Source organism: Lolium perenne, chromosome 2, assembly GCF_019359855.2.
Source record: "Lolium perenne isolate Kyuss_39 chromosome 2, Kyuss_2.0, whole genome shotgun sequence".
Taxonomy (NCBI): Eukaryota; Viridiplantae; Streptophyta; class Magnoliopsida; order Poales; family Poaceae; genus Lolium; species Lolium perenne.
The window spans coordinates 54922364-54946677 of NC_067245.2; the positions used below are offsets into that span (position 1 = coordinate 54922364).

At 45.6% G+C, this 24314-nt stretch overlaps 2 protein-coding genes across 2 annotated transcripts; both read right to left on the reverse strand.

The window, feature by feature from the left end:
• Nucleotides 1–3907: 3907 nt before the first annotated feature.
• Nucleotides 3908–6229, reverse strand: LOC127328591 (uncharacterized). Its single transcript, XM_051355183.1, has one exon. The coding sequence runs from the start codon at nt 6227–6229 to the stop codon at nt 3908–3910; it is 2322 nt and encodes a 773-aa protein (XP_051211143.1).
• A 957-nt stretch (nt 6230–7186) lies between these two features.
• LOC127332660 (uncharacterized) lies at nt 7187–23818 on the reverse strand. Its single transcript, XM_051358972.2, has 3 exons — nt 23124–23818; nt 8086–8315; nt 7187–7997 (listed from the first exon to the last, which is right to left on the reverse strand). Exons 1-3 carry the CDS (start codon nt 23785–23787, stop codon nt 7302–7304), a joined length of 1590 nt encoding a protein of 529 aa, XP_051214932.1. The 5' UTR covers nt 23788–23818; the 3' UTR covers nt 7187–7301.
• Between the last annotated feature and the right edge of the window lie 496 nt (nt 23819–24314).

Below are 24314 nucleotides of genomic sequence, written 5' to 3' on the forward strand. Positions count from 1 at the left end.
CCGTGATGGTGCTAAGTTTTGAGTGGTACAAAATTTGTGCTGTGTGCTGATTGTGATGCTTCTTCCTTACAGTGATATATATTTCTTTCCCGTCAGTTAGCATATCTACTATGTATGCTGCAGCAGGCGCAGGTCGAGGTGAGATAAGCGAGCGTGCCCTGCGAACATGTCGTGCAGCAGTTCAAGCATCTCTCTTCAAGAATTCCGTGTGATCTCTTGCAGGCATACGAGGACCTTCAACATTATGTAAGCTATGTTTTCAACAAAACACCAGCAAGTTCTAGGGGTTAAGGTCGCAAGTCACAAGTTTGAGGTTTCAAGTTGCTGATTTGTTTATTTTTTTGTCCAGTCAATACATGAACTTGGGATTTTTGGAGTATAGGGACCTAGGGAGTTGATTTCGCAACAAAATGTGGAGAGTGAGAGCGAGAGGTCAAGAGCATTCAGCTGATACATTACTGATTCGGAGAGTCATGAAATTCACCTTCAAGAGTCGCCAGTATGAAGGCTCTCCGAAACTCTGACACTAATCTCCTCCAAATACTCTGATTAGTCTCTCTATCAAGATTGATATCTTTAGGTACTGCAAAATTAGGATGTACCCCATCTTTATGTTATTTCTGTTTGAATGGCCCAGCAAAACTAAATAAATTATTCGGTGATCTATAGTCACTCAAAGTGGTACTACAACATTAGTGTTCATGTCGTACTATTTGGATGGCCTATTGATGCAACATTAGGTGTAGAATAGAGAGATAATAATTGGTTCCCTTACAATGTCAAGGTAGAGGAAAAGTTTCATTCGAGAACGAATAGTTTTACTTAGTTGGATGTTCATTACAAGTTCAATGCTTGCCATAATTCAGTATACAAGAATGAGTTTCCACCTTTCAGTTGATGCACGAAAGAACTCTACTACTGTTATCAGTTCGAGCAACATTCAAATGTTATCAGTAACTTTGTATTAGATGGTTTCCCTATTGTGCATAATTATGTCTACTATTGATGGATATAACTTAGTCGTTCTGTAATTGGATACCATACTTACAATTAATTCCAATTTTTTTAAATAGAAGGAAAACATGGACGTATTTTTTGTACCATACAAGCACATTGTTGATCCTGAACCAGTGTGCGCGTTGTGCAGGTTTTAGGAGGAGATTAGATAGTAAATATCTTTTTTATGATCCCTTCCTCACGGACATGAATTTTTTTGATAAAGGATGCTTTATTACTTTGGGTAAGCAATTACATCCAGCCTCTGCACAACCAGGATGCACACAGCCGTTTATGAGTCTTATTTGATCCATAACAAGTCTAACTTAAAAAGGAATCTAGGCGAAATACATATCGGAACGATGAAGCATATAACGCCTAAGGTGTGGGTGGGGCTTCAATCCGTAGACTATGCTGCCACCTATGTAGGGAAAAAGTATCCCTCGCCGTAGCCTCCAACCGTGTACAGACCTCCGTAAATAGGTCTCGATTCTCCATGCGCTGAAGAGGTAACCACGAACGGAGAATACCTGTACATCTGTAGATGACCTGCAACAAAGAGCAATTTTTATCATTAACAATCTTGTCATTTCTACTTAGCCAAAGCGCCCAGATAACTGCCAGCGCCCCCACCCTAAGAAGCAACTTAAACCTTGAATCTATACCATGAAGCCAATTGCCAAAGACATTGGCCACACTAGTCGGAGGGTACAAGGTAGACGCTACTTGGATGACAGACCAAATAGACCTCGCAAACTGGCATTGGAAGAAGAGATGTTTGATTGTTTCATCATGTTGACAAAAAACACATCGCTTACTTCCCCGCCAATTCCGCTTAACAAGATTGTCTTTGGTGAGGATGACCCCTCGACGAAGATACCATCCGAATATTTTTATTTTTAATGGTATCTTCATCTTCCAAATTTTCTTATTATTATCCACCGGTATATCAGAATGGAGTATAGCATTGTATAAAGATTTGACCGAGAACAAGCCATCTACGTGTAAATTCCACCTAAATTCATCCGGTTCAGGTGATAATGCCATGAATGCCATGTATGAAAATCAATCATCGCAGATTCCTTTGTAAGTGAGTAATTTCGGACTCTGGATCTTTCCATAAATAAATTTTTGAAAAGAGCAGTGGTATGATTTACCTTTGCTCAAGCTCTGGCATCATCGCTGGATTGTTATATTCTGTTTCATTAGTTGCAGAGAGATGAAGAATAGGACACTATTGCATGGACACTGCGTTAGCATAGTTATTAATCAAACCAGCATGGAAAGAAGGCATGCTAGGAAGTATTTGTATCTTTCGGATAAGATTACTTCTTTTTCTTGTTCTGCTCCGCTCAGAAAATTCTTATTTTCCCACTCACTGGCAGTTATATTTATTTTTAAAATTTGATTGTTGGGAAGAGCTAGAAAATTGCATCAGTTGTTGGCTTCTCTCCATGTGTTGACTAAGCTAATTAAAATTCTGGCAAGCCTATAGCACATGTAAAATAGAGCAACCAACTGAAACAACACCTGTGACTGACATCTCGATAGGATAGATGCGCAAAAGAAGATAAGGGTTACAAGGATAGATGCACAACTGAAACACCACCTGTTACAGCAACTGAAACAGCACATGTGACTGAAACAAAGTTGAGGTTGTTGGCTTCACTCCATGTGTATCTGAAACAACACCTGTGACTGAAACAAAGCTGGGGTTGTTGGCTTCACTCCATGTGTAGGACACTACAACATTACTTGCAAGCCTATAGCACATGTAAAATAGAGCAACCAACTGAATAACACCTGTGACTGACATCTTCACTTGAAAATATTTGTTCTTCTGTGGCTCCTTTTATACTATCTCAAAAGTTATACTGTAATATTTTGTAGGAGGTTACACATGACTTCAATTGTAAGTTCATGTTGTTTTGCCAAAGCTGAGCCCATGTTATTTTCTTTTATAGACCGTTCTATCATGAGTTCATTAATTGATGTTTCTATATTTGTTGAAAGACCTATGGTGATTGGTCTCAAGCTTTAAAAAAAAAACTTAGGCAAATAATTAGCTAAAACAGCTAGCTACTGTATTGGGATTGTATGCCAATAGAGTTCATCCATTTTTTTACTCTTTTCTCGCTAACTACAGTACTACAGAGTCATACACACATGTACTTCCTGATGAGCACATTGATAAAGTAGCAGTAATATATATTAATCTGCATTTATTTTCCCCTGCTCTCCTTAGAGATAGTTTGCTGTTTCAGCAATAAGTGCACAAGCACACAACATCACATCACATGTACATGGATATGCATTGGACCATTGTCTTCTCAATTCAGTCAAGTGGCCATTCTTTCCTGAATTTCTAATTTTACAATTTCATCTTACTTGTGCCGACCTCTCAATTGCTTCAATTGTTTTCCATAGGTCTTCCAAGATGCCCAGTCGGTTGTAGGGCACACCCTTCGAATTGATTATGGTATCATTTCAATGAAAAGTTTCATGTTGCTGGTCGGGCGCTGGCAATATGATCCAATACTAGAAGGACGAAAGTAGCTTGCCATGGTCAGTTTCTTACTGCTAGAGATGAGGCGAGGAGCTACCTGAGGATTTGTAAAGTTTATGAACTCAGACAGCTGGAGACTTAAACCAGCTATATTGGTTGATGACCTTCAACAGCTTGACAAGCTCGTGCTTGGCATTCTTTTATAGTGGTTTAGCATGAAATGATTCTAACTTTGCTACAGTTCTTTTTTTTTTGACCTGGACTACGGCGGGCTTACGCCGGCCTGAACACTTTATAACCAATAAGGCAAACAACCGGGTTCATTACAAGGAGAGTTTTGAGGCACCTAGTCGACTAGGCAGGGAGAGCAAAAGGAAAAAAGAGAAAGGGGGGAGGTTTTTTTTTTCAAGGGGGATCATACCCATTACACCAAGAATTTAGAAAGGAGGTTGAGGAGGGGGTGTTACATCTGAAAGCCCAGAGCCGGATATCCTGGATGCATCTGCGGGTGACAAAAGAGAGATCTTCGTTTATGTTATTGAAGGTCAGAGCATTCCTACGCTTCCAGATGCTCCAAGCGATGGCCGTGTTGATAGTGGCTTCTTCATAACTGCTGCTGTGTTGGAGGCAGAAGTCTGAGAAGCTGGCGTAGGCGCCGGGGTCGAACCCCAGGTGGAAAGACTCCCAAACTTCGGTAGCTCGGGGACAGAAGAGCACCAGGTGGTCAGTATCTTCAACGGTGTTACAGGAGAGGCAAGCGGCGGAGGCGGTGAGGTGGTGCCGGAACCGCCGTTCGTTGGTGGGGAGCCGTTTTCTCCTGGCAAGCCAGCAGAAAATCTTGCACTTGAGGGGGGCCGCACTCCTCCAAACCACAGTCGCCACATCGTCAATCTGCAAATGCCTGAAGGAATGGACATAGAAACATTTGCTTGAAAGTTTTTTGTTAGAGAGGCGGGCGTCCCGTAAATCCGAAACGTCAAGACGAAGGTCTACCAAGCTCAGCTCGTGAGACAAGACTCGAAGGTCATCTGCCGCGGCAGCGTTAAGGCGCGGTCCAAGGTAGGTGCGGAGACCCAAGGAAAGAGTAGCGGCGACACTGATGTTGGGTCGAGTGGAGTGAGAGAAGAGGTTGGGGAACCGCTCCTGAAGGGGTTGATCGCCAAGCCAGAGGTCCATCCAGAAGGCCGCGGAAGCCCCATTTCCCAAGGTGACCTTGGAGATGGAGCGAAAAGCGGGAAGCCCGGTAACAATATCCTTCCAGATGGGAGTGTCCAGGTGATGGCGGTCTCCCAAGTCTCGGGAACCATTCCATCCGTACATCCGGCGGAACCAGGATGCCCAAGGGGCAGAGGAGTCAGAGTGGATTTTTGTTAGAAATTTTGCAAGGAGAGCCGAGTTTTGAGAAGGCAGGGAGATAACCCCCAGCCCCCCAAGTTTTTTTGGAACGCAGACAGCCTGCCAGGCCACTTTACACTGCCCCCCATTGCAGGATTCATCCCCGGTCCAAAGGAAAGCGCGGCGCCTCTTGTCAATGGCTTCGATGACTCCCACGGGGAGGAGACCCGCACTCATCGCGTGAGAGAGCATAGAGGTGAGGACCGAGTTGACAAGAATAAGGCGCCCGCCAATAGGGAGACACCGTCCTCGCCAACCAGAGAGACGCATGTCACTTTTGGACATGATGGGGGCAAAGTCTCGGAAGCGCAGCTTGTAGGGGGATAGGGGGAGACCAAGGTAGGTCTGGGGGAAAGTGGAAACCTCGCAGCCAAAGGCAGAGGCCATCATGGTCGCAATGGAAGGGGCAGTTTTTATGGGAACAAAGGTACTCTTATGGAAGTTAATAGTAAGGCCCGTGGCAGCAGAGAAGTCATCTAGGACCTTCTTAAGATTGCTAACATGCTCCGGGACCGCTCGGATAATGATAAGGGTATCATCAGCGTACTGGAGGACGGGACAAGTGAGGTCATCCACAAGAGGGTGGAGGAGGAGGCCATCTCGGGAGGCCTGAAGAAGCATCTGTTGAAGCACGTCTGCCACAATGTCGAACAGGAAGGGGGAAAGGGGGTCTCCTTGTCGAAGGCCGCGGCGGCACTGGATCCATCTACCAGGAATGCCGTTGAGGAGAACCGCAGTTTGGCTAGAGTGGTTTAGCAACCGAATCCAGGAACACCAAAGTTCCGGGAGCCCTTTTGCCCTCATGATGCGGTCAAGCGCATCCCAACTGATGGAGTCAAAGGCCTTGCGGAAGTCAAGTTTGAAAACAGCCGCGGGCGCAGACATTTCTTCTAGGGAGAAGGGGCGAGTAAGGGAGGCAGCTTGGGATGGGGTAAGCGAGGTGGATTGGACTAAGGAGGGAAGGTTTAGATTGTCACTAGCAGGGAGGGGAGTTCCAAGAAGGGATTTAAAGAAGCCATGAAGAATGGAGGCTTTCGCAGGGTGGGAGAAGGTGATGTTACCATCATCAGCCTCCAGGTTTTTGATTTGGTTTTTCTGCAGACGGCCCGAGGCGCAGAGGTGGAAGTAGCGGGAGTTTTCATCACCAAGGGTGCAATTTTTAATTTTAGCGCGTTGCCTCCAATAGGTAGCTCTGTCAAAATTCTTTTGGCTCAGATGAGTCTTGGCCAAGGATCGGAGAGCGGACTCAAGGGAGGAGAGAGTGCGGTGTTCTTCGAGCTTATCCAGAAAGGAGATGACCGAACGACAGTTGAGAAGATAGATGGATGGCATTTTCCGTTCCCGAGCCCAAGCTCGAGCCGTTGCTACAGTTCTAATAAGGTGTGATGTGTGGCGTATCCATTTTATGGATAAAGTCATGCATTTATGAATAAATTCTCCATGAATTTCTAGATGAGTTATATCTGTTTTTTTAGTTATATTTACTCAGGAATTAATAGATGTTTTTCCAATTCTATCACTTGGTGCAGTATGCTTGCTTAGGAGTTGGATGGATTGTATTTATTTATGCTCTGTTTTACATGTTCATAGAGAGCAATTTTCACGCCTACATTATTTATCACATTGTCGATTTTGCTGAGTGAAATCCCCATTCTAATCCCTTTGGTGTGTATCCTTTTCTTGACGGGGACAATCCATAAGTAATATTGCAGTGCCTCTTTGGTTTTTCTTTGGTTTTAAATTGCAGGCGTTAATTTGCTTAATTGTTTTCCAGTGTGCACACATATTTAAATTAGCTCCCATGTTTAAAAAAAGAACTTAGCTCCAGATGGTAGGCAGTATTCTGTTGTATCTAGCGAAGGAACCACCAAAGGTAGATAAGATCTTACCTAGACGAAACATATTAAAGATCGGAAGCTAGAAGGCATGATCTTTCCCTTTTATGTTCCTTACTAGCGCTAATTCAAAAGAGATTTTAACTAGATAATATAGAGTACCTGAGACAGTGCAGGTGAGCTCGGGTGGGGTTTCGGTCCAGGATTAGAGAGTTGATTTTTGTAAAAGCATGCATCTGTTAAGTCCGGAAGCAGGTATGTAATTGCAAATTACCTTTCCACATTGCAAACTGCCATTCCACTTAACGCAAGGCAAAGTGCAGCCGGAAGGCAAAGTTTTACATCGTGCGGCCGGAAACAAACCGATGCAGGGATACAGGATGCATGGGATATGTTGCCCACTACAAACAACAGTTACGAATAATGCAATAGATAGACAAATAAGCGGCTAGAACATAAGCAGGCTAGTCGATCTCATATCATATTACAAAACAAGGTAGACAAGTTCACGAAGGAACAGTAAGAGTAGTTCACATGCTTGACTTAATTTTAAAATTGCTAACACATCATCAACAACTCCCGCCTTGCGTGTCTTGAACCAACTTCATGTACGGGAAAGGTTTAGGTCGCACGAGAGCGTTCGTGTAGCTCATCATCATCATATGCTGCTCGTCATCAACAAGGAGAGACCAAGCAACAGTTATCTCTAACGTGCAGTCATCACCAAGTATGCACGATTCTTGACTTATGTTGCTTAATTCAGGTGTAAAGAAAACACTTCGACTCATCATGGCATCAGTCTTTGTGACAACTTCCAGCTTTCCTTCCAATTCTACAGGAACAACCTGCCTTGACAACTTCAAATACCCTTCTTCATCTACTGGCACTGCTCCATTTTTATTATCAAACAGAACAACATGGTTAGTTCTGCGCTCATCCTTCCCTTCAGTATACTCTTCAGGCAGTGAAAAGCAAATAACTTGTGCACCATCTGGCAACGAGCCTTGCGTAACACAGATACTAATTATGGTTGCTTGGATCGAGCCTCTGAAATACTCAGAACATAATTCCATCGTGCAAAAACAGCCATCGATGGAATGTATGATAGAAGTCCCAGCACCATCAGCATCACAAGCAAATTGTTCAGTGATTAAATGCCTGTCTTCTGACTTCATAGTGCCCTTGACTTTCAGTTGGAATTCAATCCGAACAGTGTCCTCAGACATAATCGCACGAGACGGGCCAGTCAAGTGCAAATAAGAATCCTGCAAGCATCATCATTCGCAATTTGCTTGTCAACAACGAATCAAGCAACGACAGAAATAAAAAGAACATGAAAATACCCATGTGTACCTCCTTATCCTTGAGTAATTGGCAGTTATCCCTACTGCGAAGGAAAAGATGGTTGCGACGATAATCCACAGCATCCCTGGCAGCAACCACACCGTATACCTCCAATGGCCAATTGAAGCCTACCAATTCTGTGATTTTGATAGAGAAAATCTGCATCGTCTGCGTGAGATCAGCAAACAATGGGTGGTAGCCTGGCATATAGTGTGTGAACAGCATTGGGCTCAATGTTGCTGCATGTGGCCAAGTGAAATATCTGTGTTAGAAATCGAACATGAAACAGAAGACATTCTTTGGGTATCATATTTCAACCGAGAAACACATTGTCCAACAGAATTAGCAACTACATATTACCACAACTACCAAACAATTTCAAACTGGGGCAACACATAAGGAAGCGATATCAGAAACTAAACACAAATACAAAGGACTACATTAGCAAAGCATGGCAGAAATATCAAATCATATCATGATTTCAAATTAGGAATTCATAAAGCATTGGCATTAGTAATTACATGTCATATTTTACTAGTAAAGAGAACTAACAGCTATTTTGCGCATGCCCATAGAATATCCTAGGTCAAGTTCATACCAACTAGAGAGATGCAACAGCTATTTTGCGCATGCCCAAAGAATATCCTAGGTCAAGTTCATGCCAACTAGAGAGATGCAGCACCCCATTCACCATCAGTAACAACAGTAAGACACCCAAGATATATTGAGCATTAAAACACCAAAGAGAAAGAGGTACGGAATCTTGACTCAAGATTAAGTTCCTATAATTAATCAATGAAACATGTAATTCTACGCTCAAAACAAGAAATTACAGGAAGATGAACTTATGTAAGATGTGAACTGAATCAGATAGACCTCAAACGACCCTATTGCATATGAAATGGACACACTGGTGGAAAAAAGGGCTTTGGTCGCGGTTGGCAACTGCCATTAGTCGCGGTGGCGCAACCGCGACCAAAGCTGCGCGACTAAAGGCCCCCCCCTTTAGTCGCGGTTCCTTACGAACCGCGACTAAAGGCCCGTCCACGTGGGCCGCAGGCGAGCGCCAGGGCGGAGGACCTTTAGTCGCGGTTCTTCTGGCCAGCCGCGACTAAAGGCCTCCGCAGGGTTTAGGGTTTTAGCCCCCCTCCCCCTAAATCTGGTTTCTTTTTAATTTGTATTATTTTATTTCTTTTGGGTTTTAATTCTGAAGGAGTTTCACATATTTAGGCCAACCGCGACTAAAGGCCTCCGCAGGGTTTAGGGTTTTAGCCCCCCTCCCCCTAAATCTGGTTTCTTTTTAATTTGTATTATTTTATTTCTTTTGGGTTTTAATTTTGAAGGAGTTTCACATATTCTACGGTACTGTATACATACATGCATATGAATGTACAATTTCAAACAAATTTGAAATTAGAACCAAAAAGAATTCAAGAGGAATATACAATATATATTCAATATCGGATGACCATATACAATATATATTCAATATCGGATGACCATATACAATTTTGAACAAGTTAGTTACAAATTCTGGTGCATATAAAGTTCTACGTCATCGTAATAGTGTTCTCCTTTAGGATCGATGACTTCCCTCGCCAACCATCCAGCTAGTTCCTCTTGAAGTGGTCGGAAGCGAGCTTCTGGACTAAGCGTCTTCCGGAGGTTATTCCTCAGGATGTTGTTCTCACACGTCTGGTCCCGCTCATTGCAGTATCTCCGGATCCTCTCACAAACATAGTATCCACATAGGTTGGTCCCCGGTGGCTGAGTATCCCCAGTCGTCCGCACTGCCATTTTAAAATGTAGCTCTTTTTTGAATTCACCGACCTTGGTATCTACGAACCGTCTCCAAACCCTACGAGGCAAAGAAAATTAAATAAACAAGAGAGTTATTAATTAGTTACTTGATATTAGGAAATGATGAACGAAATAGGCCGATCGATATAGAGCGCAAATGAATGAAAATAATTACTTTTGCATCATTTTTCTCATGTCGCCCCAAAGCGCCGGATCCATATTCAGAGAGTCGTGGACGAGAACCGAGGAGGTCTGAACTTTAATTACCATAAGAATCCAAAGTGGAACCTGCGGACACGATACATGCACGATCATGCATAACTCATCGATTAGCCACATACCATGCATGGAGTAAACAAAAGAGAATGTGCTCAAGACAGAAACACTCACCCAAAATGGTAAGGAAATAGAATATCACTTTTCGGTTGCTGTTTTCTAATAAACCGCCACAGTCATCCTCCACGTCGGCGGGGTGGTGTTCTAACACATGTGAATTAACGATGTGTGGGTCAATGAACCCAACATCATGGATGTTCCTTATTCGCATTTCCCGCTTCTTCATTCTGCATAATAGCGTACACAACAAGATAGTTAGGACGGTGCAGGCAATGAACGAGATGGGGTAGAAATTAATAAATCACTTACAGAACGTAGCAACCGATGATAGATTTGTCGAGGTCGCGCAGATTGAACAGCTGGAACAATTCACTCGGAGGAATTTGTACCCGGTAATGTTTGAAGTGATGCTCATATCTAACTTCCGCATAGATATAGTCTTTGGCGTTTTTATGTTTTATGTAACCCTTGTACCAATTTAGCAGACCTAGCATTTGTCGAGGTAGATCCCCTTCTGCGCAGCTCGACGAGAGGGCCATTCTTCACATATGTAAATACTACGTCCTTCATTGGCGCCTCATCAAGGCCTAGCGATTACGAAGAGTGATACCTAACTCGGCCGCTTGTTCTCTCGGCACTCGTTACGGTCAATCCATGTGCTGCCGCAGCTGCTATGATATCGGGGGCATCCGGATCGGCGGCTTGCACTATGAGCGGGCGATCGATTGTTTACTTTGTTCCCGAGCTGGGCAACTTCTTTCCCCCTTTCTAATTTTGACTCGGCCTCGTCCTTCACGGCTTTCTTCTCCGCCAACTCTTTCCTGTTCTTGAACGCGAGTGCTTGCCTACGAAGTTCACGTAAATAGTCGTCGGGCGATTCTTCGCGGCTTGGGACGGTGTGTTCAAAAATGACTTAGCCCATCGCTTTTCCTTGTCGAATATGCGGCTTGGGCTCGCCCTCTATTTTCCTCTTGACGCTCGCCTTCCATTTCTCTAAATCAGCAGCCGCGCCCGCCTCGACTTCCTCGGCACTACTTTCCCAAGGCCTCGTGGGGAGAGGCTTCAGTGATACCTCCGGTACCTTTGTTTTCTTAGGTACGTAAGGGTCCGGGTTAATAACCCAGGACTGCTTCTGCTTCTTCGCCGGAGGTGGATTGGGGGGCGGTACCGGTGTCTGATCACCCGCCGGACGAGGACTGGGGGGCGGCGGCGTGGGCTGACGTGAATGAGGTGTATTAGGTGAAGCACCACCGCCACCGTCACCGCCACCGCCACCGTCACCGCCACCGCCACCGCCACCGTCACCGCCACCGCCACCACCACCACCGTACGGGGGTGGACTTGTTGGCGCCTCGCCTGGAAACTTGATAAATTTCTTACGCCATAGAATGAACTGGCGCTTGACATCTCCAAGTCTTTTCACCCCTTCAGGTGTAGCAATGTCAATGTCCAGGTCCTCAAACCGTTGGACTATCTCCTCCACCGTCACACGAGCATAGCCATCTTGAATGGGGTTGTTGTGGTGGAGTGCTCCAGGTGGTAAAGCACGGCCGATGGCTACCTTCATGGACATGTTCCCGATAGGATAATACAGATGACATGCTTTCATCTCCTTTATATCGTCCACGGGGTAGCGAGGAGGCTCCGGTGCAGTAATTTCGACCACCAGAGGCTCCGGTGCAGTAATTTCTATCGTCGGTGCACCAGCCGGTGAGGCCTCCGTGGAAGCCACGCTGCTTCTTCTCTGCTGGCTTCCGAGATCCATTGGATGATCTTCAGCATGCTGCGCCCGAGCTGCATCTCTTTCGGCGACTAGTACACTCACGGTTTTCTTCATCACATCCATTTCAGTTACCAACTTCGCCACAACATCTGCATCCCGATCCATCTTTCTCTTACGGCTTCTGTAACCGTACGGGTCATCGTTCTGGGGGAACCCTACTTTCCACGGAATGGGCCCCATGCCTCGTATACGTCCTCCGTGTTCAGGATTCCCGAGGGCTTTTGTCAGGGCGTCGTTCTCTCTGTTGAACCTGATCCTCCCCTCTTGAGCCTCCCTCATTGCCTCAATAAGCTTTTGGGTGGGTGTAATTATTTTGCCCTGATAAACACACTCCCCTGTCTCCGGGTTCAGCGATCCCCCATGCCCGTACCACCAGCTTTTGGCCCTTGGGTCCCATCCCTCCGCACTGACGGATTCCTCGCGCCCTCAGCTCGTTCTCCATCTTCTCCCACTTAGGCTGCCAAAAGCGATACCCTCCTGGCCCCATTTTATGATTGTACTCCTTCTTGGCCGCATTTTCCTTATTTTTTCTCGATAGTTCAAGGAACTGCTCCGATTTCTTTTGCTTCACAAATTCTGGCCAATCATGTTGCAGTTTCTCATATTGTCCTATGAAATCCGGAGTCTTGCCCTGGTTGACAAAGTCATGGGCTAGATTTTGCTTGTATTTCCGGAATGCGTTGGCCATCCTAGAAAGAGCGAACTGTTTGACTAGCTTGCGCCTCTCCTTGTTTTCCGCAATCTTGTTACCCTCCTCATCGTATTTGCGGTATTCCGGAGGTAGAACGAAATGTTCCATAAGCTTGTTGAAGCAATCTTTTTTTTCTCTCTTATCGACAAAAGTGAAACCAACACGTGCCTTCTTTGGCTCATTCCACTCCTGGCGGGTGATCGAGACGTTGTCTCTAACAACGGCTCCGCATTGGCTGACAAACTTGGTGGCGTTCTTGCTGGGCTCCAGCGGCCTGCCGGTTGCTTCATCGACAACATCGATGGTGCATGTTTCTCCTGCTTTCATCGTCTTGGTTGCGCCACGCTTTGACGACGTACTCGATTTTTCGACGATCCGGCCGAGGGCTAAAATAAGAAAGAGAGTCGCGCGCGTTAGTACACACACATTTATTCAAATCAGTTAGTTGTATCACCAGACGCTCAATATGTATATATATATATATACCTCGGCGCCGGAGGTGGTTGCTACTTCCAATTGAAGATCGTCGTTTATCGACGTTTCTTCGGCATCATCTGCTTCTTGTGGACGGCGCCTTCATCTTCACACTCAAGGTTCAGATAAGAAGAGATATCATCTTCTTCTTCTCCGGTCGGCACATATGGAATATCGCCTTTTATGATGCCGAACATATGGTCTTCAGCGTCCGGATCATAGTTGTCCAGAATCGGGTCAGCTCTATCGTCCGCCATATGTCAGTCCTGAAAACATGTAGTCAAAACAAATTAATTAAGTGAAGAAGGGGTGGTGGCGGTGGCAAAAGGGCGGTGGCAAAAAGGAGGGGGCCGGCGAGCTGGAAGGGGTTGGGAGAGGGTGTCGCGGAAGAGCGCGAGACGGGGCGGTAGACGACGGCGTCACGGAGAGGGAGGCGTATGCGGAGGGGCGACGAGGGGCTCGCTCCCCCTCGGTATACGCGCGCGGTGGCGGTGGTGAAAGGGCGGTGGCGAAAGGGCGGTGGCGGTGCCGAGGACACATAACCCTCGCGCGGTGGTTAAGTTATGTGTCCTCGGCGCCCTAGTGCGTGTGTGGCACGCCGTCCTAATGCGTGTGTGTGGCGCGCGCCCCGGCCGGCCTTCGGGCCTCCGTCTCCCCTAGATCTAGTACGTTTTATTAAGTCAAGATTTTAAGTCAAAATTATTAAGTCAAAAAAAGTCAAAATTTTAAGTCTCAAATTACAAGTCTTCTTTTAGTTTTTTAAGTCTCAAAATTTTAACTCTCAATTATTTAGTTAATTTTAAGTCTCAAATTTTAAGTCTAAAATTTTAAGTCTCAAATTTTTAAGTCTCAAATTTTATGTCTTCTTGTAGTTTTTTAAGTCTCAAATTATAAGTCTCAATTTTTAGTTAATTTTAATTTCGAAATTAACAAAAACTAAAACTAAAAAATTTTGACGCGAAATCTAACATAGTACATATGCTATATTATGGCATAATGGTGTTCTACAGATTTTAAGCTTTCCGAAACTATAAAATTTACAAAATTTGGACCTACGGTTGATTTTATACGAATTTTACAAGTTTGGACAACAAATCTGGAATTTAAACAAGTTTGATACTTTTGGCTGAGAAAGTGCAGCGACGTGGCGCAACGCGATTGGCTGCGAGGGGGATCACGCGGATCGCCCCTAGAAGGGCTGTGGCCGTCGGATCGTGGGCGATCCGGACGGTCCAGATGGACGGCGTCCTGGGGACTAAACGGGCGGCGCCGGCCGGAAGTTCGCCGGGCGGCGCGAGCTCGCCAATCGCGTTCCGGCGACATGCGAGAGGGAGAGGGGGCACGGCGCGTGAGGTGGCGGCGGCGCAGCGGCGGCGGTCCTGGGGACGTTCGCGGGGAAGGCGGTCCGGCGGCGTTCGCGGGGAAGGCGGTCCGGCGGCGTTCGCGGGGAAGGCGGCGGCGCGGCGAGCGACGTTCTCGGCGAGGCGACACGGTGAGGCAAGAGCGACGACGGCGAGGCGGCGGCGCGCGAGCGACGTTCGGCGAGGCGGTACGGTGAGAGACGGCGAGGCGGCACGGTGAGAGACGTCGTTGGCGGCGTCAAATCGGCGGGCGTCGAGAGCGAGGAAGACGAAGAATCGAACCCCTCAGCGCCGCGCGCCAATATATAGGTAGTAGCCTTTAGTCGCGGTTGGGGTCCCCCACCGCGACTAAAGGGAACCCTTTAGTCGCGGTTGGTGACCCCAACCGCGACTAAAGTGTTTTTTCACGGTTTTTCGGTTTCTCATGAAGGACCATTAGTCGCGGTTGGCCAGGCCAACCGCGACTAAAGGTCTTTTTAAAATACTTTTTAATTTCAGAATTTTAAAATAGAAATAATATATCAAAAAATTAAGAAAAATAAAACTAATTCATTTCATAAATGTTTACAATACATATAATATATCAAAAAATTCATAAAAATAAAACTAATTCAATTCAAAATTTTAAAAATACAAATAATACATCAATAAATTCAGAAAAATAAAACTAATTCAATTCAAAATGTTAAAAATACAAATTATATATCAAAAAATTAAGAAAAATAAAACTAATTCATTTCAAAAATGTTTACAATACATATAATATATCAAAAAATTCAGAAAAATAAAACTAATTCAATTCAAAATGTTAAAAATACAAATTATATATCAAAAAATTAAGAAAAATAAAACTAATTCATTTCAAAAATGTTTACAATACATATAATATATCAAAAAATTCATAAAAATAAAACTAATTCAATTCAAAATTTTAAAAATACAAATAATACATCAATAAATTCAGAAAAATAAAACTAATTCAATTCAAAATGTTAAAAATACAAATTATATATCAAAAAATTAAGAAAAATAAAACTAATTCATTTCAAAAATGTTTACAATACATATAATATATCAAAAAATTCAGAAAAATAAAACTAATTCAATTCAAAAATTTAAAAATACAAATTATCAAAAATTCATAAAAATAAAACTAATTCAATTCAAAAGTTCGTTGGCCCCCTCTTCCCCGCCTCTTTCCGCCGACCCCCTCTTCCCTCCTCGTCTTCCCGCCATTTCTTCCCTGTCTTCCGGCCTCTTTCTTCCCGCCAATTTTTTCCCGCCAATTTCTTCCCGCCAATTTTTTTCCCGCCTCTTTCTTCCCGCCTCCTGTCTTCCCGCTCCCATTTTTCCCGCCATTTGTCACTACATATAGGTAGCCCGGCTTGGCCAGCATCACATCTCTACAATCTCTCATCACTCTCTCATGGCTTCCACCGCACCCACTCTAACCTACCCAGGGTGGAGGAGCTTTGCGCCTCGAACTACCCTTGCCCTCCGGGCTACCGCGTCCGCCCGGCATTTGGAGCCTAAGCGCCGGCGGCGTGCCGGTCCCTCCCGTCCTCGAGTACTGCGCGCCGGGCGGCCATCCCCAACCACTACCACCACGACCACACCCCGGACCAGCGGATGAATCCCCGCCGGCATCCCGATAACCAGCATACTTGGGACGCCTTCTTCATCAATCGGCGTGAGAGGGCGCTCGCTGGTATGAGGAGGACGGTCCGCCTCTGGAAACTTCCACGAGGCCGGCCGTCGGCTATGGTGGTACGGCCGGACTCGCAGAGCGTCATGGACTACATCACGGCCGGCGATATCCCCCGCCCGCGCTACCCTCGATTCGAGCCACGAGCGCCGCCCGACGACAGCCGACGACAAAGACGACGACGACGCCGGCAACTTAGAAGGCGACGACTACCGGTACAATGGCGGCGGCTATGAAGACTACGAGTATGCATATTATACGCCTAGGCAGGAGTATGACTAAATCACTCCAAATTTCATGTATGTAGGAGTATGACTTAGTCACTCCAAATTTCCTATATGCAGAGTATGACTTAGTCACTCCAAATTTCATGTATGCAGGAGTATGACTTAGTCACTCCAAATTTCATGTATCATCAGTGCTATCTCGAGTCAATTGAATCATTCGAAAATGGACACCAAACACATCACGGGTAATATAATTCACATGATTCATTCAACAAAGTTTGGTACAATAAATTATTACACATCATTTCTTCCCTTGTGTCCCAGCTTGCTTACGATTGTGCCGTATCCATGGAGCATCCTCATCATTTAACTTAATGCTTGGGTCGGTGTTCACTTTGAAGGGCGGAATTTCAGCAAACATATTATAATCTTCTCGACATGTCTGTCTTGTCCTCCACTCCCACGATGTTTCTTTTCCACTGAAAGAACAATGTGGCGCTTTGGATCATCGAACGATGTCTTGATCGTTTTCTTATCTTTCCGTTTCCTCGGTTTGCTACTCATGTCCTTCACATAGAAAACCTGAGCGACATCTTTCGCTAGGACGAATGGTTCGTCAAGATAACCAAGATTGTTGAAATCCACCATTGTCATTCCGTATTGCTGGTCCACCTTTACCCCACCTCCGTTAGCTTGAACCATTTGCACCGGAACAAAGGGACCCTAAAGGAGGGTCCATAGTCAAGTTCCCATATCTCCTCTATGTAACCATAATATGTGACCTTTTGCCCATTCTCGGTTTGCTGCATCAAAGCGGACACCACTGTTTTGGTTGGTGCTCTTTTTATCTTGGGCGATCGTGTAAAATGTATTCCCATTTATCTCGTACCCTTGGAAAGTCGTTATAGTCGAAGATGGTGTCTTGGCCAACATGTACAGCTGATCTACAACCTTATTGTCACTCATTAAATGTTTTCTCAACCAACTGCCGAAAGTCTCCATGTGGGCCTTCCTAATCCAGGATTCGGGCTTCCCGGGGTTGTCCGAGCGTAAAATATTCTTGTGTTTCTCAAAGTACGGAGCCACCAAGCTGGAATTGGTCAGAACCGTGTGGTGTGCTTCGATCGAGAGAATGGCCGTCCATACATATCATTGATTTCCTTCCGATCGTGCCTTTTCCACTTAGTCTCCCCTCGTGCCGCGATTGAGGAAGACCAATCGGCTTAAGGTCGAACAAAGTCAACACAAAACTCAATTACCTCCTCATTTCCATAGCCCTTGGCGATGCTTCCTTCTCGCCTAGCACGGTTACGAACATATTTCTTTAATACTCCCATGAACCTCTCGAAGGGGAACATATTGTGTAGAAATACAGACCGAGAATGGAAATCTCATCGACTAGGTGAACCAGGAGGTGCGTCATAATATTGAAGAAGGATGGCGGGAACACCAACTCGAAATCGACAAGACATTGGATCACATCGTTCAGTAACCGTGGTAGAACTTTCCGGATTGATTACCTTCGAGAGATTGCATTGAGGAATGCACATAGCTTCACAATGGCTACTCGAACATTTTCCGGCAGAGCCCTCAAAGCAATCGGAAGCAATTGCGTCATAATCACGTGGCGGTCGTGAGACTTCAGGTTTTGGAACTTTTTCTCCGCCATGTTTATTATTCCCTTTATATTGGACGAGAATCCCGACGGGACCTTCATACTGCTCGGGCATTCAAAAAAGATGACCTTCTCTTCTTTGGTCGAGCGTAGCCGGCACGACCTTGAAACCGTTCCGGATGTCGGTCATCGTGGTCTTTCAAACTTTGCTGGTCCTGCCGTGCTTCCTTTGTATCATTTGACTTCCCATACACGCCCAAGAAGCTTAGGATGTTCACGCAAATATTCTTCGTAACGTGCATCACGTCGATTGCAGAGCGGACTTCTAGGACTTTCCAATATTCTAGCTCCCAGAATATAGATTTCTTCTTCCACATGGCTACGTGCCCGTCAGCTCCCTTCGAATCGATTGTCCGCCAGGACCCTTTCCAAAGATGACTTTCAAACCCTTGACCATATCAAATACCTCAGCACCGGTGTGTTCCGCAGGCTTCGGCCGGTGATCTGCCTTGCCGTTGTAATGCTTGCCTTTCTTTCTTCTTGGATGACCTTTCGGAAGAAATCGACGATGCCCAAGGTACACGTTCTTCTTACAATTTGGCAAATGTACACTTTCAGTCTCATGTAAGCGGTGCGTGCATGCATTGTATCCCTTATTTGACAGTCCCGAAAGGTTACTAAGAGCAGGCCAATCGTTGATGGTTACGAAAAGCAACGCTCGTAGGTCAAATTCCTCTTCTTTGTGCTCATCCCACACACGGACACCAGGTCTGCCCCACAGCTGTAAAAGTTCATCAACTAATGGCCTTAGGTACACATCGATGTCGTTGCCGGGTTGCTTCGGACCTTGGATGAGCACTGGCATCATAATGAACTTCCGCTTCATGCACAACCAAGGAGGAAGGTTGTAGATGCATAGAGTCACGGGCCAGTACTATGGCTGGAGCTCGTCGCCAAAAGGATTCATGCCATCCGTACTTAGACCAAATCTTATGTTCCTTGCGTCGGCTGCAAAATCTTTGAACTCTCTGTCGATCTTTCTCCATTGCGTTCCATCTGCGGGGTGTCTCAACTCCCCGTCCGACTTACGGTCCTCTTTGTGCCATCGCAACAACTTGGCATGCTCTTTGTTCCAGAACAGACGTTTCAACCGTGGTATTATAGGAGCATACCACATTACCTTGGCGGGAACCCTCTTCCGGGTTTCGGCCCTCAACATCGTCACCAGGGTCATCGCCTCTCGATCTTATAACGCAATGCGGTGCATACTGGGCATTCATTCAAATTCTCGTATTCACCGCCGTAGATGATGCAGTCTTTGATGCATGCATGTATCTTAAGAACCTCTAAACCTAGAGGGCAGACAACCTTCTTTTATTCGTACGTAGTGGCGGGCAACTCTTTATTCTTTGGAAACATATTCTTCAACATTTTCAGCAAGTTTTCAAATGCCGAGTCAGCTACACCTGCCTGTGCCTTCCATCTCTCCGCAAATCCGGTGTGCAGCCCAGCTTTTCAGACCATCATCGCATCCGGGGTACAGCGCCTTCTGTGATCCTCTAACATGCGATCCAAATTCTCCCTCTCTTTTTCAGTTTCGCAGCGTCTCCGTGCATCAGCAATGGTCCGACCAAGATCATCAACGGGATCATCACGTGCCTCTTCTTCACCTTCCCCTTCACCTTCCCCTTCACCTTCAGCATCCTCCATGAAAGTATCACCGAAATGAGCAAGATAGCTTTCATCGATGAAATCATCCCCTTCTTCATCTTCTTCCATTATAACCCCTCTTTCTCCATGCTTGGTCCAACAATTATAGCTTGGCATGAAACCGTGCCGAAGCAGGTGCATGTGAACATCTCTTGAGGAAGAGTAACCCTTCGATTCTTACATTTAACACATGGACAGATAACAAAACCCTCCGCTTGTTCGCATTAGCCACTACGAGGAAATCTTTCAAACCAGCACTGAACTCTCCGGAGAGTCGGTTACCGTACATCCATTGTCGATTCATCTGCATTATTATAATATAAAATATATAATTAACCATCATGCATTTGTTAAACTAACTAGCTACAAACAATATAAATTAAACAATGAACTACACACACATGCACATTTTATCAACGACACATCAAAGGTTCAAGTTGCTAACCGCGATCGAGGAGGAAAAAATAAATGAGAAAGCTCAAGTGTGGCTCCAACACTTCATATCATGTTTGTTTCATGCTCTTGGGGCATTTCATCAAACACCTTATGTGCATAAGAGGAACCAAAAGCAAACCTAACACCCACTTGTGAGCTTGTGAAGAGAATGGCACCAAATGGCTAAGTGTTGGCTGCTGGATGGGTATATATAGGGGAGGGGCTTTAGTCCCGGTTGGCCTGGCCAACCGCGACTAAAGGCCTTCGGGCACCTTTAGTCGCGGTTGGCCTGGCCAACCGCGACTAAAGACCCCCCACGTGCACCGGCTGGCCACCGAGCGCCCTGGGCCCAGGCCTTTGGTCGCGGTTCTCCTCCCGAACCGCGACTAAAGGTACCATTTGTCGCGGATCCTGCAGCATCGCGACTTATGGGGCTCACCCGAAGCCTGTTTTTCCACCAGTGACACCTGCATGGGGCCTGATTTAGAACTTGAACAATCGAAGGACCAAGTATGCTTTCAAGTATACTCCCAAAGCATACTTGGTCCAGAACTCTGGACACAACAGGAGGGAACCACAGGAGTAAGGGCCACCCTCCCTAGAAGGTGCAGCCGTTCATATGATCCCAGATATCCCGACGTTAGGATTTTCAATTCTATATTCAAGTTTGTTACTTTCCATCCTTATGTTTGTAAGCCAGCTACATAATGTCTAGCCCTACTCTTACCAATCAAGCAATATATTACGACAAATCATACTCTTACCAATCAAGCAATATATTACGACAAATCCTACTCTTACAAATCCTAACTAAGGGGATAAGGATCCCAGCTATCATTGAGTTCAGGATTCCCAGTTATCTTTAAACATCTTAAGAGTTCCCAGGGTTGTGTTATGTTCCAAGGAAGCGGTATCAGAAACTAAGCAAATACAAAGAACATCAATAACAAAGCATGGCAAAAATACCCAATCATAACACGATTTCAAATTAGGAATTCTTAATGCATGGACATTAGTAATTCCACATCATGTACTAGTAGAGAGAACTAACAGCTATTCTGTCATTCTGTGCATGCCCAAATAATATTGTAGGCCAAGCTCATGCCAACTAGAGAGATGCAGCACGACGCTGACCATCAGTGCCAACAGTAAAAAACAACAGAGATGGACATGTATGAATACTGAAATTAAAATATCTATTTTTTGCCAACCACGGACAAGCAACATTGCAGTCAACATAGAGAAAACTGAAGTAAGTACAAATGCCATGTTTTTTAAGAGTGTGTGGTAGAGAACCTTCAACATGTGTGGATTACTCGGCACCAAGTACCCTTCTGCCACCAGCAAGATGGTCTACAGCGGTCCGTAGCATGCAGAACATATGGAAAGTGCTAGGGCTCTGAAGGTATTGCAGTAGCTTTCTTAATTCAAGTCATTTTGCAAAAGGAGGGTCGTTGGATAAAATGTCTTGACATTTGTTAAAGCTAGCAAGAAGGGTCGTTGGATAAAATGTCTTATTTTAACTGGCATGGCATGATGGCATTTGCGCAATATAATACAACACAAATGGTAACAGATAGAAAGGGTCTTGAGTAGATTGATAAAGCAATACACTTACACAATGTTATAACCGGTACAATCAACATTGAGAAATGTAATAATGAAATAAAGTGAGTGGGGGTTTGGGCATTTTGGACTTCAAAAAACAAAATGAGGCTCTTCTCATCAAGCATCTACATAAGTTCTTCAATAAGGAGGACATTTTATGGGTAAGTTTGGTGGAATTATTACCCAGAGGGCGTTCCGCATGCAGCAAATCTATGTGGTTCATTTTGGTGGAGGGATGTGATAAAGTTGGCTGACCGATGGAATGGTACTTGTCCACAAACAGATTTCCTGAGGCTCTTCTCTTATGCCATCGACCCGCATTTATCTTCTACAAGATCGTTCACCCATGTTTCATTTACCCCATCTCAGCAAGCTCACGAGGAATATATTCAGTTGGAAGATTTTCTTTGCAATGTCGTCATAGACCCTATGAAAACCGATGAGTGGAAAACCATCTGGAAAGATGGGGCATATACAGCCAGTAACTTCTATAGATACAACTTCAGGCATACTACATGCAGCAAGGTATACAAATTCATTTGGAAAAGTTAGTGTCTGTTACGATTTCAAGTCTTTGCCTGGCTCCTCGTCAGTGACAGATTGAACCCGAATGATATGATTAAACGGCGAAACTGGAATGTGACCAATTTATAAGCCTGTGCACTTCCAGAGAAGCCGAAGACTCGTTACATCTGTATTTCGACTGTAATTTCAGCCATAGAGTTTGGGTTTATGTACAGATAGACTGGACAGTGGGATAGACCATGGAAGAAAAGTTCTTGCATGCAAGAAAGGCTTCTAGTTTGCCTTTCTTTACAGAAGTGTTTATTATTGCTGCCTGGCATATTTGGAAGCAAAGAAATGGAGTTATTTTCGAAAGGATTATGCCCTCTTTCAGATCTTGGAGAAGATGATTTATCCATGAAATCACCTTGCATGTGCATAGAGTGAAGGACAAAGATACTGCCCAACTGTTACAATGGATAGATAGCCTGACTTGCACTTAGTTTTTCTGTTTTGTAAATATGTAATTATGTTCATGTACTGTTGGACTTGAGTTTTAATAAAATAAATTGCTGTGGGGGTTGCCCCACAGTTCCACACTTCAAAAAAAAGAATGTAATGAAAATAGGTCAGTGCATCAACTATATGATTCCCTTGCTCCCTTTTAGCATAACATCCTACAACCACTGTAAGGTTTCAATCTACATATTTGTAGGTGAACTTGCTTTTGCAATCCTAAATAAGAATTAATATGGCCGCATGCTTTCAGAAAAATCGAATATGGTTATGTATGCTTACTTGAATCTTCAAATCTGATGGAGTTGTCGCGCCGGCGAACTCTTTCCCAGCTGCGTATGTAGCCAGCAAAACTGACTTCCTCCATCTCTGCCATCTCCAGCATCTTTTTGTCCATCGGATCATCCTTTTTGATCCTCTCGAGTCTCTCAGCGAACTGAGGTACCCATCTACATAGCCAATCAATATGTTCTGTACACAATTCCAATGTGGAAACATGGCCAACCAACGTGTCATGGGCAAGCATGGATGTGGCTAAGAATTTTGCATCTGTTGATAATAGCGGCCGAGTCTGACGCCCGTTGTCCCACATCTGGCTGAAGTGGGAGGAGATCGAACCCAATTCGAAGCTACCCTTCTTTGGCACCTCCATCGATCTGGCTTCTTCCGACTTGTAGATTTTAAGCATCATCTTGAATATATCACCAATCTCGCCATGTGCCCGTGCCTCCTGCAATTCGACGACTTCCGTAGTGCTTCCCTTGGACTCACCCCCAACTGTCGTGGCAATCTGGCTCTGGGTCTCTCTCAAATTCCCTTGGATCGACCTTGGATTGACAAAGCTCAAGGCCGATTCGAACTCCAGACGGCTTCGAAACTTCCGTTTGAACTCCACCTTGGTATCGGTATCGGCCAGGCTGAAGACATTATCCAGCATCCTGAACATGGCACCCGGGAAACGTTTCGTCCTGCCGCTCCCGCGAGCGCAGGACGAAACCTAGTAACCCCAACCTCCAGCCGCTCCTCCCTCCTTCCCTCCCTCGCCGCTGCCAGAGGGCGTCGCCGGGCAAAGCCCCGGGCCGGTGGTGGCGGGGCCCCTCTCTCCCCCTCGCATGGTTGTGGTGGCGCGGGCTGGCGTGCTCGACGTTTGGCACGGCGGCGCGGTGGTTCGCCCACGGCGTGGTGAAGACGTAGCTCCGACGGGGTGGCGGCGTGGCTAGTGGCTGGCTGGCGCGGCCCTACGACGGCAAGGCCGTGGCCAAGGGTGGCGGCGGCGGGCCCAGATCTGGGCCAGCGGGCCTAGGTCTGGGTCGCATCTGGACTGCCTAGCGTTGGGCGGCCCAGATGCGTCTGGTCGATGAGCGGCGAGGGCGATGGCTCATCTTCCCCCGATGTCCTGCGGTGGGCATCATGGTGGGTTCCCGGCCCGACGTCCTCGACTCCTCTGGAGGTGAGGCGGCGGCATGGAACTCC

Excerpts from the sequence above, each read along its gene's own strand:
- LOC127328591 (XM_051355183.1), bottom strand. The coding sequence starts at position 6,229 with ATGCCATCCATCTATCTTCTCAACTGTCGTTCGGTCATCTCCTTTCTG.
- LOC127332660 (XM_051358972.2), bottom strand. The coding sequence starts at position 23,787 with ATGTTCAGGATGCTGGATAATGTCTTCAGCCTGGCCGATACCGATACC. Across the intron at positions 8,316-23,123 it reads CATCAGATTTGAAGATTCAA|CAACATTGAGCCCAATGCTG; the intron begins GTAAGCATACAT and ends GGCCACATGCAG. Across the intron at positions 7,998-8,085 it reads AATTACTCAAGGATAAGGAG|GATTCTTATTTGCACTTGAC; the intron begins GTACACATGGGT and ends TGATGCTTGCAG.